The 14,592-nt window shown below is 41.4% G+C and overlaps 1 protein-coding gene across 1 annotated transcript in view; it reads right to left on the reverse strand.

The window, feature by feature from the left end:
* esyt2.S (extended synaptotagmin-like protein 2 S homeolog) overlaps window positions 1–14,592 on the reverse strand; it is a gene marked incomplete at its 5' end in the record, with an annotated part of 81,414 nt that overhangs the window by 18,539 nt on the left and 48,283 nt on the right. Inside the window, 7 exon segments of the mRNA NM_001095791.1 lie at window positions 2,862–2,957; window positions 3,170–3,259; window positions 6,849–6,897; window positions 8,027–8,109; window positions 8,519–8,695; window positions 9,486–9,606; window positions 11,218–11,273. Coding sequence (NP_001089260.1) covers window positions 2,862–2,957; window positions 3,170–3,259; window positions 6,849–6,897; window positions 8,027–8,109; window positions 8,519–8,695; window positions 9,486–9,606; window positions 11,218–11,273 — 672 coding nt within the window.

Below are 14,592 nucleotides of genomic sequence, written 5' to 3' on the forward strand. Positions count from 1 at the left end.
CTGCTGTGGTCATAAATGTTCTCCAAGGCCAAGTAAGAGCAGTAAAATCTGTGCACAATACAGTAAGCATTGCAGCAAATAGCCTTTGTCAAGGTGTTATGGAGCCCTGTTCCTAACACCATTTTAGGACTACTAAGTGCCGAAACGTTGGGGTATTCTCATCCTTGGCAAGTGTATCCGTTTCTTGTGGTGTTCTCCAGTTTGCCTTGAAATACTTTGCTGGGTGGTATGTATATATTTGCTTATACTGGTGTACATGTACTTTACTGAATGGCAAAAAATATTTGAAATATAAAGAATTTTTTCTCATAACTCCAGTTGTCTGTAAAAATTTTTCTTTTGAGTGTACATGCCCAATACATTTTCTATTTACGTTTTTGGGTATGTACTGTGGGTGTACCATTGGGTTAATTGCACCTCACTTACATTCTATATAAGAGGAGTGGAACATACTCCTTTGTAATCGTGTTTGGAGTGCCATCCATTAATCTTTATTTTTGTATTTTGTACACTAAACATAAACATGAACTTACTGCACCACAAGCCTAATAAAACAAATTATTTATGCTTTCAAAGTTGGCCACAGGGGGTCACCATCTTGTAACTTTGTTATACATCTTTGCAAGACTAAGACTGTGCACATGCTCAGTGTGGTCTGGGCTTCTTAGGGCTCGTCATAAATTATCAAAACAGCACACGTCAAATATCTGCCAGAAGCCGATACAGCAAGAATGATTAATAATCAGAATAGGCAGACTGCACTGGGTCATGAGTTGTCATATGATCTAATGTGGATTTTATAGTTTTTGTATTGTTTAATACAAACTTTCTCCAACTCTGCAGAACTAGTGGCTGCAGCAAAATAATCTTCCAAATACAATCCCAGTGTATCCATTTAAATCTGGCTCCATGATCTTTGTCCCAGCAGCTGGAAACAGTAAAGGGGATGTAAAGGCAAAAATAAAATCCAATACAAATCTCTACAAAGTCACCGACTGCTCTACAGGGAAACAAACAAAGCTGCTTGAGTTCTGCACGGCTGGGAAGTAAGGCGGGGGCTCCCCCTGCTATTAATAAGTATAATTGTTTCCCTGCAGAGTAGTTTGTGACCGTCTGACAATTCCTATCCACAGCAGTAAATAAAGGGAGAATTTCACTGCATACAGTCAGGTTTCTTATAAAAACATTTTTTAATTTAAGTATATTGGAGATAGGTTTCTTTTTCGTTAAAGAAAGTAAAAACGAGATGTTATTTTTTTTTGTCTTTACATGCCCTTTTTAAGTCTTTGGCTAGTCACAGTAGCTAGACTGGAACAGCAGTTCCGTCCAGTTCATTACATGAAGGCTGCATTCCAATAGACTCACCAAAGTGAAATCATTATTTGAAGGCAAGTAGACGGTGTAAACGTCATGCTGAAAAACATGCACTGGCAGCACACGCATGCATGTTTATTGCAGCACACAGCCATCAGGCGAAACTCACAAATAATGATCTATAGAGCGAGGAGGTATTCTCACAAAAGATCAGTCCAGAAGCTCTCCTCTCTTTTAAGGAGCCACAACCCAGGTTCCCCTCATAGATACTCTTAGGGGAGATGGAGGTGAGATCAGAAAGCAGCAAGGAGTAAAGAGGCCAGCCAGACCCAGAAATAAAGAGAATGATGGAATGAATTGCGGTGGTAGCTCAGCCACACGGACATTACATTTTGGGAGTGAAACAGAGAAAGGATGCTGATGGAACAGAGGTATCTTGTTGACAAATAAAGGCTACACTTGTGCTCAGTAGACGTGGAATAGAAGTTTATTGTATTGTATAGCAATGCTCCTGCTAGGCGTTGAATAGTTCCCCTCAACTGCCATGCAGTATACTGCCCCATAAGCCATTTCTTATCTCTCAACCAAGGAAAATGGCAAATTGGGATGTTACTGAAAAAAATGGATACATCAGCTGGCTAATGAATTGTACAGGGGGTGCTGGTGTGTTTAGGTATTCCCTGTATGAGTTATATGTGCAGAAAAGATGAATTTACCTATCCAGTCATACGTTACCGTCTATAAAAAAAAGCAATACACCTTTAACTTGTTATAGGGATTGATTGCCTTTTGCCCATGAGCTTTTCTGAGTGCACAGGGCTGCTGTACTACTACACAGGTACACCAACCCTGCTAATTAAAGAAACAGTTCAGTGTAAAAATAAAAACTGAGTAAATAGATAGGCTGTGCAAAATAAAAAATGTTTCTAATATAGAATTACATTACATTACATTTTTGGCTAACTAACTATATTAGAAACATGTTTTATTTTGCACAGCCTATCTATTTACCCAGTTTTTATTTTTATACTGAACAATTCCTTTAAAGGAACTCCAAAGGAAAATCCACTCAAATATAATATATAATATAGCATCACAGTTTCTAGTGTAGGGGGGTGTGATCGATGTGACCCAGCCCTAAAATCAGCTCAACGTCCAAGACAAGTCTATACAACTGTCATATAAAACTGGAAACTACATGCAAAGTGATCTATCTAAAAAACACGCTGCCGGTTCACCAGTCTTACTGATTATTAACTGGCTGAGAGGTAAGAAATAAGTTGTGTACCATGCCGCCAACAATACTATAAAATGACTCTTACTCTGATGCTGTTCTTGGTATTGCTCTACCAGTATTCGTATACACGGACAGTGATGTTTTACCAAATGAAATCATTGTGGATGACATAAAGTGGATTCTTCTTGGTGGTTTCCCATTGGGAAATCCAAATATGGGAAATCCAAATATGGGCAATCACAGCAGGAATTAAGAAAGTAGCGATTTATACAGTGGCGTGTATGGAAGAGAAAGCAGCTATTTCACTTACAGGCAAACTCCTGGCAGAATCCAAGTAGAGAATGAGCAGAGCAGATGAGAGGCCATCATTAGCCTGGTCCTTGTCGGCTTTGATGCTCTTCAGCACCTGAAGCACATAAACCGCAACAATCAGATGTCAGGAAAGGTGGGATATTTCCCCTTAATGAGACTTGTGATCATCCCAAAACAACAAAGAAGACTAAAAACAATGACGCATCTAGGAACCACTTGTTGTCTTATCAGCAACACCCCCCCTTATTTTATTAGGCTGAAATAGATGAACTAGTCTTTGCCTCAGGGGCATCTACATGGACTCACCTGGTCAAGGTTGTCTGTAGTGGAATTTGGTGTAAGCCACTCCAGTTTCAAATGAAGCTTTCCACTTGTGGCCTCATCTAGAGTAAACCACTAGAAAAAAAAACATGTTGGCCAATTAGAAAACAGAATGGAATCATTACAGAAACATTAGGAATCACTACTAAGTTAGGGGGGGGGGGCATTTAGACCAGAATGGGGCACCAATGAAAACCTGTGCACTAAAAACCACTCCCCTGATCCAAGTCAGTAATGGCCTTTTGGCAAAAACTTGTCTATGATCCTGCAATGAACCCCGGCATATTTTAAAATAAAAGCCTCTTCCTTGTCTTCCTCTACTGCTCTCCCTTTCCTCTCACGTCCCTTTCATTTTTACGATTGCTGTTCCTCCTGTTTGTGCATTTTGAATCTGGCTGTGTGGTCAGTTGGAATCACCAAGAGATCCGAGGATTATTTATAGACAAGACAGTTACGATCTGGAACTTGCAGGGCAGGTTTTGTTTATGGAAACAACGGACATTCTCAACTAGGTTTTCTTTTATTAAGCACGGATGGTGGCTGAACCAAGGATCATATCTCATTGCCTTTTTTGGAGTGAGGAATACTTCTCTTTCCCCAAGTGAAACATAACTGGAATCACTTCTGGCAAGAGGATCTGTGTATGGCTTTTCTTGTTGGATAAACAATATTAGTTTTACGAACTGATATAACGGGGTTGTTACAAACTGAGTTGTATTCAAGGGGACCAAATATGGGTGACTGCCCCAAAACCTGTAGCTACTTAGAGCAGTATCTAAATGTAGGAAGGGTTGGAGTCTCAATAAACAACTGTGAAGATGAATATGCAGTTTTATAGGTACAGCAGAACCTATAGTAAAAGCAGTTACTATGCCTCTGTGGCTATGGAATAGCAGGTATAGCATGGAGAGATGGTGCCTATAGTAACAGTGGGATAATAGTCTCTGGGAAGGGAGTGTGACTGTGGGATAGCAGGTATAGTAGGGAGAGATGGTGTCTATAGTAACAGTGGATAATAGTCTCTGGGAAGGGAATGTGACTGTGGGATAGCAGGTATAGTAGGGAGAGATGGTGTCTATAGAAACAGTGGATAATAGTCTCTGGGAAGGGAGTGTGACTGTGGTATAGCAGGTATAGTAGGGAGAGATGGTGCCTATAGTAACAGTGGATAATAGTCTCTGGGAAGGGAGTGTGACTGTGGTATAGCAGGTATAGTAGGGAGAGATGGTGCCTATAGTAACAGTGGATAATAGTCTCTGGGAAGGGAGTGTGGCTGTGGGATAGCAGGTATAGTAGGGAGAGATGGTGCCTATAATAACAGTGGATAATAGTCTCTGGGAAGGGAGTGTGGCTGTGGGATAGCAGGTATAGTAGGGAGAGATGGTGCCTATAGTAACAGTGGGATAATAGTCTCTGGGAAGGGAGTGTGACTGTGGGATAGCAGGTATAGTAGGGAGAGATGGTGTATATAGTAACAGTGAGATAATAGTCTCTGGGAAGGGGGTGTGACTGTGGGATAGCAGGTATAGTAGGGAGAGATGGTGCCTATAGTAACAGTGGGATAATAGTATCTGGGAAGGGAGTGTGACTGTGGGATAGCAGGTATAGTAGGGAGAGATGGTGCCTATAGTAACAGTGGGATAATAGTCTCTGGGAAGGGAGTGTGACTGTGGGATAGCAGGTATAGTAGGGAGAGATGGTGTCTATAGTAACAGTGAGATAATAGTCTCTGGGAAGGGAGTGTTACTGTGGGATAGCAGGTATAGTAGGGAGAGATGGTGCCTATAGTAACAGTGGGATAATAGTCTCTGGGAAGGGACTGTGACTGTGGGATAGCAGGTATAGTAGGGAGAGAGATGGTGCCTATAGTAACAGTGGATAATAGTCTCTGGGAAGGGACTGTGACTGTGGGATAGCAAGTATAGTAGGGAGAGAGATGGTGCCTATAGTAACAGTGGATAATAGTCTCTGGGAAGGGAGTGTGACTGTGGGATAGCAGGTATAGTAGGGAGAGATGGTGCCTATAGTAACAGTGGGATAATAGTCTCTGGGAAGGGAGTGTGGCTGTGGGATAGTAGGTATAGTAGGGAGAGCGATGGTGTCTATAGTAACAGTGGGATAATAGTCCCTGGGAAGGGAGTGTGGCTGTGGGATAGCAGGTATAGTAGGGAGAGATGGTGCCTTTAGTAGCAGTGGGATAATAAGTCTCTGGGAAGGGAGTGTAGCTGTGGGATAGCAGGTATAGTAGGGAGAGATGGTGTATATAGTAACAGAGAGATAATAGTATCTGGGAAGGGAGTGTGACTGTGGGATAGCGATGGTGCCTATAGTAACAGTGGGATAATAGTATCTGGGAAGGGAGTGTGACTGTGGGATAGCAGGTATAGTAGGGAGAGATGGTGCCTATAGTAACAGTGGGATAATAGTCTCTGGGAAGGGACTGTGGCTGTGGGATAGCAAGTATAGTAGGGAGAGATGGTGCCTATAGTAACAGTGGGATAATAGTATCTGGGAAGGGAGTGTGACTGTGGGATAGCAGGTATAGTAGGGAGAGATGGTGCCTATAGTAACAGTGGGATAATAGTCTCTGGGAAGGGAGTGTGACTGTGGGATAGCAGGTATAGTAGGGAGAGATGGTGCCTATAGTAACAGTGGGATAATAGTCTCTGGGAAGGGACTGTGGCTGTGGGATAGCAGGTATAGTAGGGAGAGATGGTGTCTATAGTAACAGGGGATAATAGTCTCTGGGAAGGGAGTGTGACTGTGGGATAGCAGGTATAGTAGGGAGAGATGGTGCCTATAGTAACAGTGGGATAATAGTCTCTGGGAAGGGACTGTGGCTGTGGGATAGCAGGTATAGTAGGGAGAGATGGTGTCTATAGTAACAGGGGATAATAGTCTCTGGGAAGGGACTGTGGCTGTGGGATAGCAGTTATAGTAGGGAGAGACAGCCCTGACTCTTTTCAGTGATCCTTTCATAGGTAATCTAACATTGGCTCCAGTTAAAGGAGAACTAAACCCTAAAAATGAATGTGGCTAAAAATGCCATATTTTATATACTGAACTTATTAGGACTCTCTCCTACAGTTTCAGCTTGTCAGTAGCAGCAATGATCCAGGACTTCACATATATTATTGTCACAGGGGGTCACCATCTTGGAAAATGTCTGTGACACTCACATGCTCAGTGGGCTCTGAGCAGCTGTAGAAAAGCTAAGCTTAGGGCTCGTCACTAATTATCCAGCAGAAAATGAGCTTCCCCTGTAATATAAGATGATGCTACAGGTTTACTGATTATTAAATTCTGATGCTAATTGCACTGGTTTCTGTGCTGCCATGTAGTAATTATCTGTATTAATTACTAATCAGCCTTATATTGTGACATTTCTATTCTATATGTACTGTATATTGTGAGTGGGTCCCTAAGCTCAGTAAGTGACAGCAACACAGAGCATGTGCAGTGAATCAGCAGAAAAGAAGATGGGGAGCTACTGGGGCATCTTTGGAGACAAAAATCTTTACTGCTAAAGGGCTGTGGTTGCCTTGGGCTGGTACAGAAGCACATAACATTATATACAACATTTCTAGCCTATTCCTTTAGTTAAGATTTAGTTCCCCCTTGAATAATAGTGAACGTCTTTGGGGATTTCAGGAATCATACGTACCTCATCAACCACTCTCTCCTTTTCTACTTCCACAAGATCAATCAAGAGGCTGAAAGAAAGCAGGACATCAAGGTTCAGAGCAATAGTCTGAAAAATGACATAACAATAATTTTAAACAAGTTCTTGTATCATTTTGATGTTGAAAATGAGTGGTTACGTTCAGCCGATGACATTCCTGCTGTACTGGATCACTGTAATGTAGATAGCATTAATCATGAGCTTCTAAAACCAATTTATAGCATCAGTTGGCTGCACTCATTCCTTATATGGAGGGGCTTCTTGGATGAATTAACAGCTTTAGTTGAAAAAAAAGAGATTAAAGGCAAAGTGTTATGCCAGTTTGAAGTAGTGACTTTTATTAAAGGGGAACTATCATGAAAATGAAAGTTTAATATAAGCTTCAGCATACTGAAATAAGAAAATTTATAAATACAATCAAATATTCTGCATTCTTTCTGAAATAATCAAGTTTGTGTTCACTATTCCTCTCTCAATATCTGTTTCTCTTCATTCTCTCTTCATGCAGGAGTTGGGTGTCAGATATTCATTGACAGTTAGATCCAATATATCCCATAGGGGGGGCTCCTTTTGCCTAGAAGATGTATTAGAGCTCACTCTATTAAAATCACCAGACATCATGTCTCTCTACCTGCAGGATTTGTGCAAAAGGCAGTTATTTTATTAGATTTAGTTTGTACTGGAATCAGTTATTTCAATGAGCTCTAATATTTATTTTTATATTTGCTAGGAAAGGAAGCCCCTATAAGATATATTGGATCTAACTGTGAATTAATATCTGACACCCAACTGCTGCATGAAGACAGAATGAAGAGAAACAGATGCTGAGAGAGGAATAGTAAAAATAAACTTGATTATTTTGGAAGCAATGCAGAATATTTAATTAATTGTATTTACAAAGTTTCTTATTTCAGTATGCCGAAGCTTATATAAAATGTTCATTTTTGCTATAATTCCCCTTTAAAGTTACTATGGGGCCCTAAGCAGGGTAGTTATGGCAAGTGAAAGACTGTCATGGCAAGATAATCACGGACTCAAATCTAACAGCAGCCAGAGACAGGTATGATATAACTGAAGGACATATATGGCAGAAAACAAAGGTTATGGTATCAGTATAAAGTGCTGGAACTAAGAACAGGTGCCAAAAAGCACAACATTACCTGCCCAAAAAGTCATCTTTATCTGTGTCTTCATCAAAGAGCTCAATCTCCAATTCCTGCCCTGGATGCTCATGCACCAATGCCTAGAAGGAGAAACAGATAGTGAGAAGTGCAGGATAAGAACTTTCCATGGCTAAACTATCTCTGCAAGGATCAGACTTGCCAACGAGTGCGGAACCTGCTGCAAATCAAAGTCTCACACAGCACATAATCCTGTCTAACCTAAGGCCTTGGCTTGGACCACAGGGCTCAACACTTAGCAATTGTGAGTGCACACTCCATACATGTTACACCTGTTAACCGTCCTACAACAACACAAAAAAGAAAGGGAATGTGGAGGCCACATTGTATGACAGATGAGACTCAGAAAGGGCATTGCAGGTCATCAGTCCTTCAGAAAGACCTTGAGGAGGCCAAGCGAAGGCTGAGGAAGACATGCAGACGCAGCTGCAGGAAACCATGGCTGGGAAGAGACCGTGAACTACGACCTACCTCATAAACTTCATTCCACTTAGGGTTGAGGTTCTCTTTGATGACTTTGCTCTGGAAAACCTGGTTGCCAAGTCGGACAACACCGTATGGGTCAGACTTGCCTTTGACCAGACCTTTCATGTAGGTATCTTTCCACATTAGATCCTGAGCTTCTAGGAAATGTATCCTCAGGACACCCTGAAAGCAAAGGGAAAGAAGTATATCTTTAGCAGTACAGGCGCAGTACTTTGCAGCTGAACCCCTATAATCTGTTGCTTAAAGGGATACTGTCATGGGAAAAATAATAGTTAATATTAATAGTGCTGCCCCAGAAGAATTCCACACTAAAATCCATTTCTCAAAAGAGCAAACAGATGTTTTTTATATTTAATTTTGAAATCTAACATGGGGCTAGACATACTGTCAGTTTCCCAGCTGCCCCAAGTCATGTGACTTGTGCTCTGATAAACTTCAATCACTCTTTACTGCTGTACTGCAAGTTGGAGTGATATCAACCCTCCCCCAGCAGCCTAACTACAAAACAATGGGAAGGTAACCAGATAGCAGCTCCCTAACACAAGATAACAGCTGCCTGGTAGATCTAAGAACAGCACCCAATAGAAAAATCCAGGTTCCACTGCGACACATTCAGTTACATTGAGTAGGAGATGAAGCCTGCCAGAAAGCAGTTCCATCCTGAAGTGCTGGCTCTTTCTGAAAGCACAAAATGACCTGAGATGCACCTACACACCAATGTTACAATAAAAATAAACTTGCTGGTTCAGGAATTACATTTTATATTGTAGAGTGAATTATTTGCAGTGTAAATTTAGAAATAAAAAAATACATCATAAAAATCATGACAGAATCCCTTTAGGTATTCATTTTGGGGTTATAGTTTTCCATTAACATTTTTTTCTTACTTAAATAAGTGCCCATATACCCACAGACCTTTTCTATCTCTTTCAGTCCATTGATCAATTCTCACCTTTGGTATTGGGAAGCGTAACTGAGCGATCTGCACGTCGCTGACAAGTGGAACCGTGATGCGGTTGGGAAGTACCAGGTAATTCGATATGATATCCAATATAATTGTGTCTGACAGGCCACTGTTAAAAGGGACAAAAACATGCTGTAACTCACTATTCTCCTCCCACATGTTATAAGGCAGGACCTTTTTTACCCAGGAGCCACATTCAATTGTGAAAAGAGTTGGGGATAAACTAGGGTTGTCACCTTTTCTGGAAAAAAATACAGGCCTTTCTATATTTCTTCCCTATTAATAACATTGGGATCAACCATCATTTTTACCAGCCACACAACCATGAATAAAGTTCCTGGGGATGTCAAAAATGAGCTGTGATTGGCTATTTGGTAGCCCCAATGTGAACTAACTGGCATTGGGAGGCTCTGTTTGGCAGTACATTTGGTTTTTATGCAAACAAAACTTGCCTCCAAACCAGGAATTTAAAAATAAGCAACATCAAATGGGTTAGTGAACAGCATGTTGCTCACGAGCCACTGGTTGGGAATCATGGTTATATAGTGAATAAAGTACCCCCTCTTGTAAAATATAAGGATATTATAAGTTACCGAGGAGTTTCATGACCATATAAAAACACGAGGCCGAAGGCCGAGTGTTTTTATACAGGTCATGGAACTCCGAGGTAACTTCTAATATCCTCATATTTTACAACTGGGGGTACTTTATTTATTATAATACACAAATTTTAGTAAGTCATGTGACAGAAATGACATCACTACTCACCGTTTATAAGGATATAATTTACAGGATATTCATGTCTTTTGTGTATTATAAGTGATTATATGCTCAATATATCTGCCACTAAGTGGCATCATGTAGCTTTGTTAAGAAAAAATAAAATGGGGTTTCTGGGTTTTGTTGGGGGTGCATTTATAAAGCTAATTGTGGTGAGACTACTAATCAAGAGTTATAAATATATTCATGAAATATTTTCTTCCCAGTAGAGAGCTGCAGTAGTAAGCGCTTGACCATACAGTAGCAAATGCCGCCCTGCTGGTGCCATTTGTTGATGTGGTTATGAATTGTGTTCACTGTACATGATTAAGCTGAAGTACTTAATGAGAGAGGGGTGCAGGCTGCAAGTGGTCAAATGCAAATGTTTTCCTTACAATATATCTATGGGAAGGGAACCTTTGAGGAAAAAATAGGGCCGACAATAGGAGGGCAAACTACAACTCTCAACTACAGACAAAGGCTGTCTGGGGATGTTTGGCTGAATACCAAATCTTAATGAAAGATGAGGCAGAATCCCGAACCCAATCCGAGAATAAAAGAGAACGCTGCATACGCAATTAAAATGATTTCACTCACTTGTTTGTGTGACATAAAGTCAGACAAATTTAAGGATTCTGATTCGGTTTGGCCAGGCACTTGGATTTGGCCGAATACTGCTGAAAAGGCCCGAATCCCCATTTTGGTGCATCCCTATCAATGAGGTAAGGTTTGTGGTTCAAACTTACAGTCCAGGCTGCAAGCAACCAATCACAATGAGCATGCTGGCCCTAAAAAGAGTCCCTGTGAACCTAAGCTGCCATCCTATCCAGCCCCAGCCTGCCTCCCATACTGAAAATAGAGCAGGCTCTGGCAACTCACTGACATTTTCATGCAGAGTCAGAGTAAGTAACTATATTATACTATTATTATATATTATAACTATATAAGTTTTTTTACTTACTTCAGTCCTGGCATGTCCAGCATGTTAGTGAGTCCCGTCCAGTTGATCTCCAGGAGCTGGAAGAATGTATACAACATAGATGAGCACCCCTTATGTGACCCCTGCCTACAACCCTGCTTAAACATTATGGATCAGTCAATTTCCAAATTGCATTACAAGGTGGGAATTCTATCATGCTGAATGCTAGTGATTGCCAAGTAGTGTACACTGGATAATACATTTCCCTTTCCTGGAGCACTACAACTTTTATGCAGGTACAATATTACAGTGGCAGCAATAATAAGTAAAAAAATGAAAAAAAAGTACAGGCTCACTGTGCTGAAGGAATCTGACTCATACAGCTTGCCTAACTTCCCAGCTATTCATTGGCCACAAGGCAAACGTATTTCTGTGAATTCTTGTGCACCCATTCTAAAATATACCTGTATGAATTCAGCTTCCATATTGTTAGGAGAGGTGCTAAACAGAACTGGGAGACAGTAAAGAAACACTATTACACCCATAAGGGGTTAAGCCTTCACCCTCCCTGCACCTCGCCAGCCTCAGGAGTTGCTGTTACTTGATGCACCTGGTATTTTAACATTGACATGTCAGGCTTTAAAATAAGCATTTCCGTTACTATAAATGTGTTTTTGCTTATCCTATGGCATTGTTTGGAGGAAGGAATGGATAGGCAGATATGTGTGTGTTTGTGCTAGGGGGGCTGAATTGAGGTGGATAGACACTATACACACAAATAGTTTCTGCCTGTATTCTTTCTGTATTTAGAACCACGCCAGCAATCCATGGGTGGAAACGTGGGACCTGCATTCAAGTTCCTCACTGATGCCAGAAAACTGGTTCCAAGTCAGGTTTGTGGTCATGTGAGGGCACACCCCTCTTTATTATGTGCCAGCTCTCCTGGTGTCGGAGGAAACATCTGCGGTTACCAATGACAGAGGCATCACACGGCTCCAAGGGACTGCACTTACTATAGTAGCTATTGTAACATGGCCAAAGCCGACCATTTAAAGGAGAACTAAACCCTAACAATGAATACGGCTAAAAATGCCATTTTTATATACTGACTTTATTGCACCAGCCTAAAGTTTCAGCTTGTCAATAGCAGCAATGATCCAGGACTTCAAACTTGTCACAGGGGGTCACCATCTTGGAAAGTGTCTGTGACACTCACATGCTCAGTGGGCTCTGATTGGCTGTTGAGAAGCTAAGCTTAGGGCTCGTCACTAATTATCCAGCAGAAAATGAGCTTCCCTGGCTGTAATATAAGCTGATGCTACAGGTTTGCTGATGATTAAATTCTGATGCTAATTGCACTGGTTTCTGTGCTGCCATGTAGTAATTATGTGTATTAATTACTAATCAGCCTTATATTGTGACATTTCTGTTCTATGTGTACTGTATATTGTGAGTGGGTCCCTAAGCTCAGTAAGTGACAGCAGCACAGAGCATGTGCAGTGAATCAGCAGAAAAGAAGATGGGGAGCTACTGGGGCATCTTTGGAGACACAGATATTTCCTGCTAAAGGGCTGTGGTTGCCTTGGGCTGGTACAAAAGCTCAAAATATAAATGTACAACATTTCTAGCTACTTCTTTAGTTAAGCTTTAGTTCTCCTTTAAAAGGACAGGAACCCTGTCTGAATCATGCCCATGCGGCTCACAGTGGTCAAAACAAAACCAAGTCCTATAACTACTAAAATAATGTTGGTGTAAGGCTTTAGTTACAGCTGCATTGGATAGCAGAGAGGGAGAGTGTTCTGGAATCTCTGTGCTATCCCAGTACAGGGAGAATTAGGTTAACGTGCCGCAGAATATCCCATGTACAGTAAAAAACCCTGCAGAGCGGCCACAGGATTCTGTCACTATGGGTTTGATAAGAATTTATATCATTAATTAATGAGTCACCGTGGCCTTATATGGACTCACAAGCCCGGCAAACACTTCTAGGGAAAACAAGCAAAGCGGCTGCCAATGGGATCCGGCACGGCTAAATATTCTTCTTCTACAGCTTCTGCCAATAAGACCTTGATTTTCATCCAAATCTGCTTTAGTGAGTTAAAAGCTGTAGATATACAAATTTCAAGGCGAGGGAGCGGGGGGCATTCATTGTTATGTCTTTTATTGGGTAGAGAAGAATTGTGTGTCTGGGAATACAGAAGGCAGTTAGCAAGTCCAACAGAAGACGGGAAACCTAGAGATTAGGGATGCACCGTATCCACTATTTTGGATTCGGCCGAACCCCCGAATCCTTTGCGAAAGATTTGGCCGAATACCGAACCCAATCTTAATTTGCATATGCAAATTAGGGGTGGGAAGAGGGAAACCTTTTTTACTTCCTTGTTTTGTGACAAAAAGTCATGCAATTTCCTTGCCCTTAACTTTTTACTTACCCCTCGGTGGTGATTCAACGATCGTAGTTCATGACAGCCATCTTCCAGGTCTTCGGTAATCTGACAACGAGACCGGTGTGGCAGCGCATTCGCAATTTCCCGGTTCGCAACAACTGAGAATGCGCCAAAATTGACGGAACTTGTGAAGCGTCGGAAGAAGACACGAAGACCCGGAATATGGCTGCCGTGAACTCTGATCCGTGAATCTGCATTGAGGGGTAAGTAAAAAGTTAGGGGCATTTGCCCAAGGTAGCAGCTAGGCTGGTGGGTAGGAGGGTCTATGTGGGATAAGGTTTTTTTTTAATAAGGGTTTTGTTTCTTCTTTAAGGAATATGGGAGCTGTCACCCTGGGCTGAATTTGTATTTGTATGGCTGCAGAATCTATGTTATATAGTGCAAATAACCTTTGCAGGCAATGACCTTTGCTTGGCATCTCAGGCCTTCAGGCAGCACAAAGCAGCCAAAAATGCCGCCTCCCATCATTGAATGAGATACTCCTGAAAGCACCAGCGCTGACACTTTTCGGCCTGAAAACACATACTAGAGAGTTATCAAGGGTGCCACATTGAGCTCAACAGGAGATGATATTGGTTGCTTTTGCATGGCGGATATCCACTTGTTGTGCCATTAGTAATAAGTAGATAATTAAACTAAAAGGAGGGTTTGGAAAGAGATAAGCAAGGCAATAGCAAGAGAATAATGGAGGGCTAGTGCCATATTTTAAATGGAAAAGAGTTTGTTCATAATCACAGAGAACCATGCTGGGACTAATTGCCAGTATACATTGCTGCATTCCCAGATTCACTCTGTTGCACCAAGAAAGTGAAACGTGCGTGTGGCAGGCACCTGCTGACTATTGTTATGGACTATGTGTGTGTGCAGCTGCTTTGGACTGTCAGCTCACATTAGGGCAACTGCCACAAGATGGAATTCCATGAAATTTGTAACCTTGAGTGCAAAGAAATAAAAAAAAAAAACTCATACT

Source organism: Xenopus laevis, chromosome 6S (assembly GCF_017654675.1).
Source record: "Xenopus laevis strain J_2021 chromosome 6S, Xenopus_laevis_v10.1, whole genome shotgun sequence".
NCBI lineage: Eukaryota > Metazoa > Chordata > Amphibia > Anura > Pipidae > Xenopus > Xenopus laevis.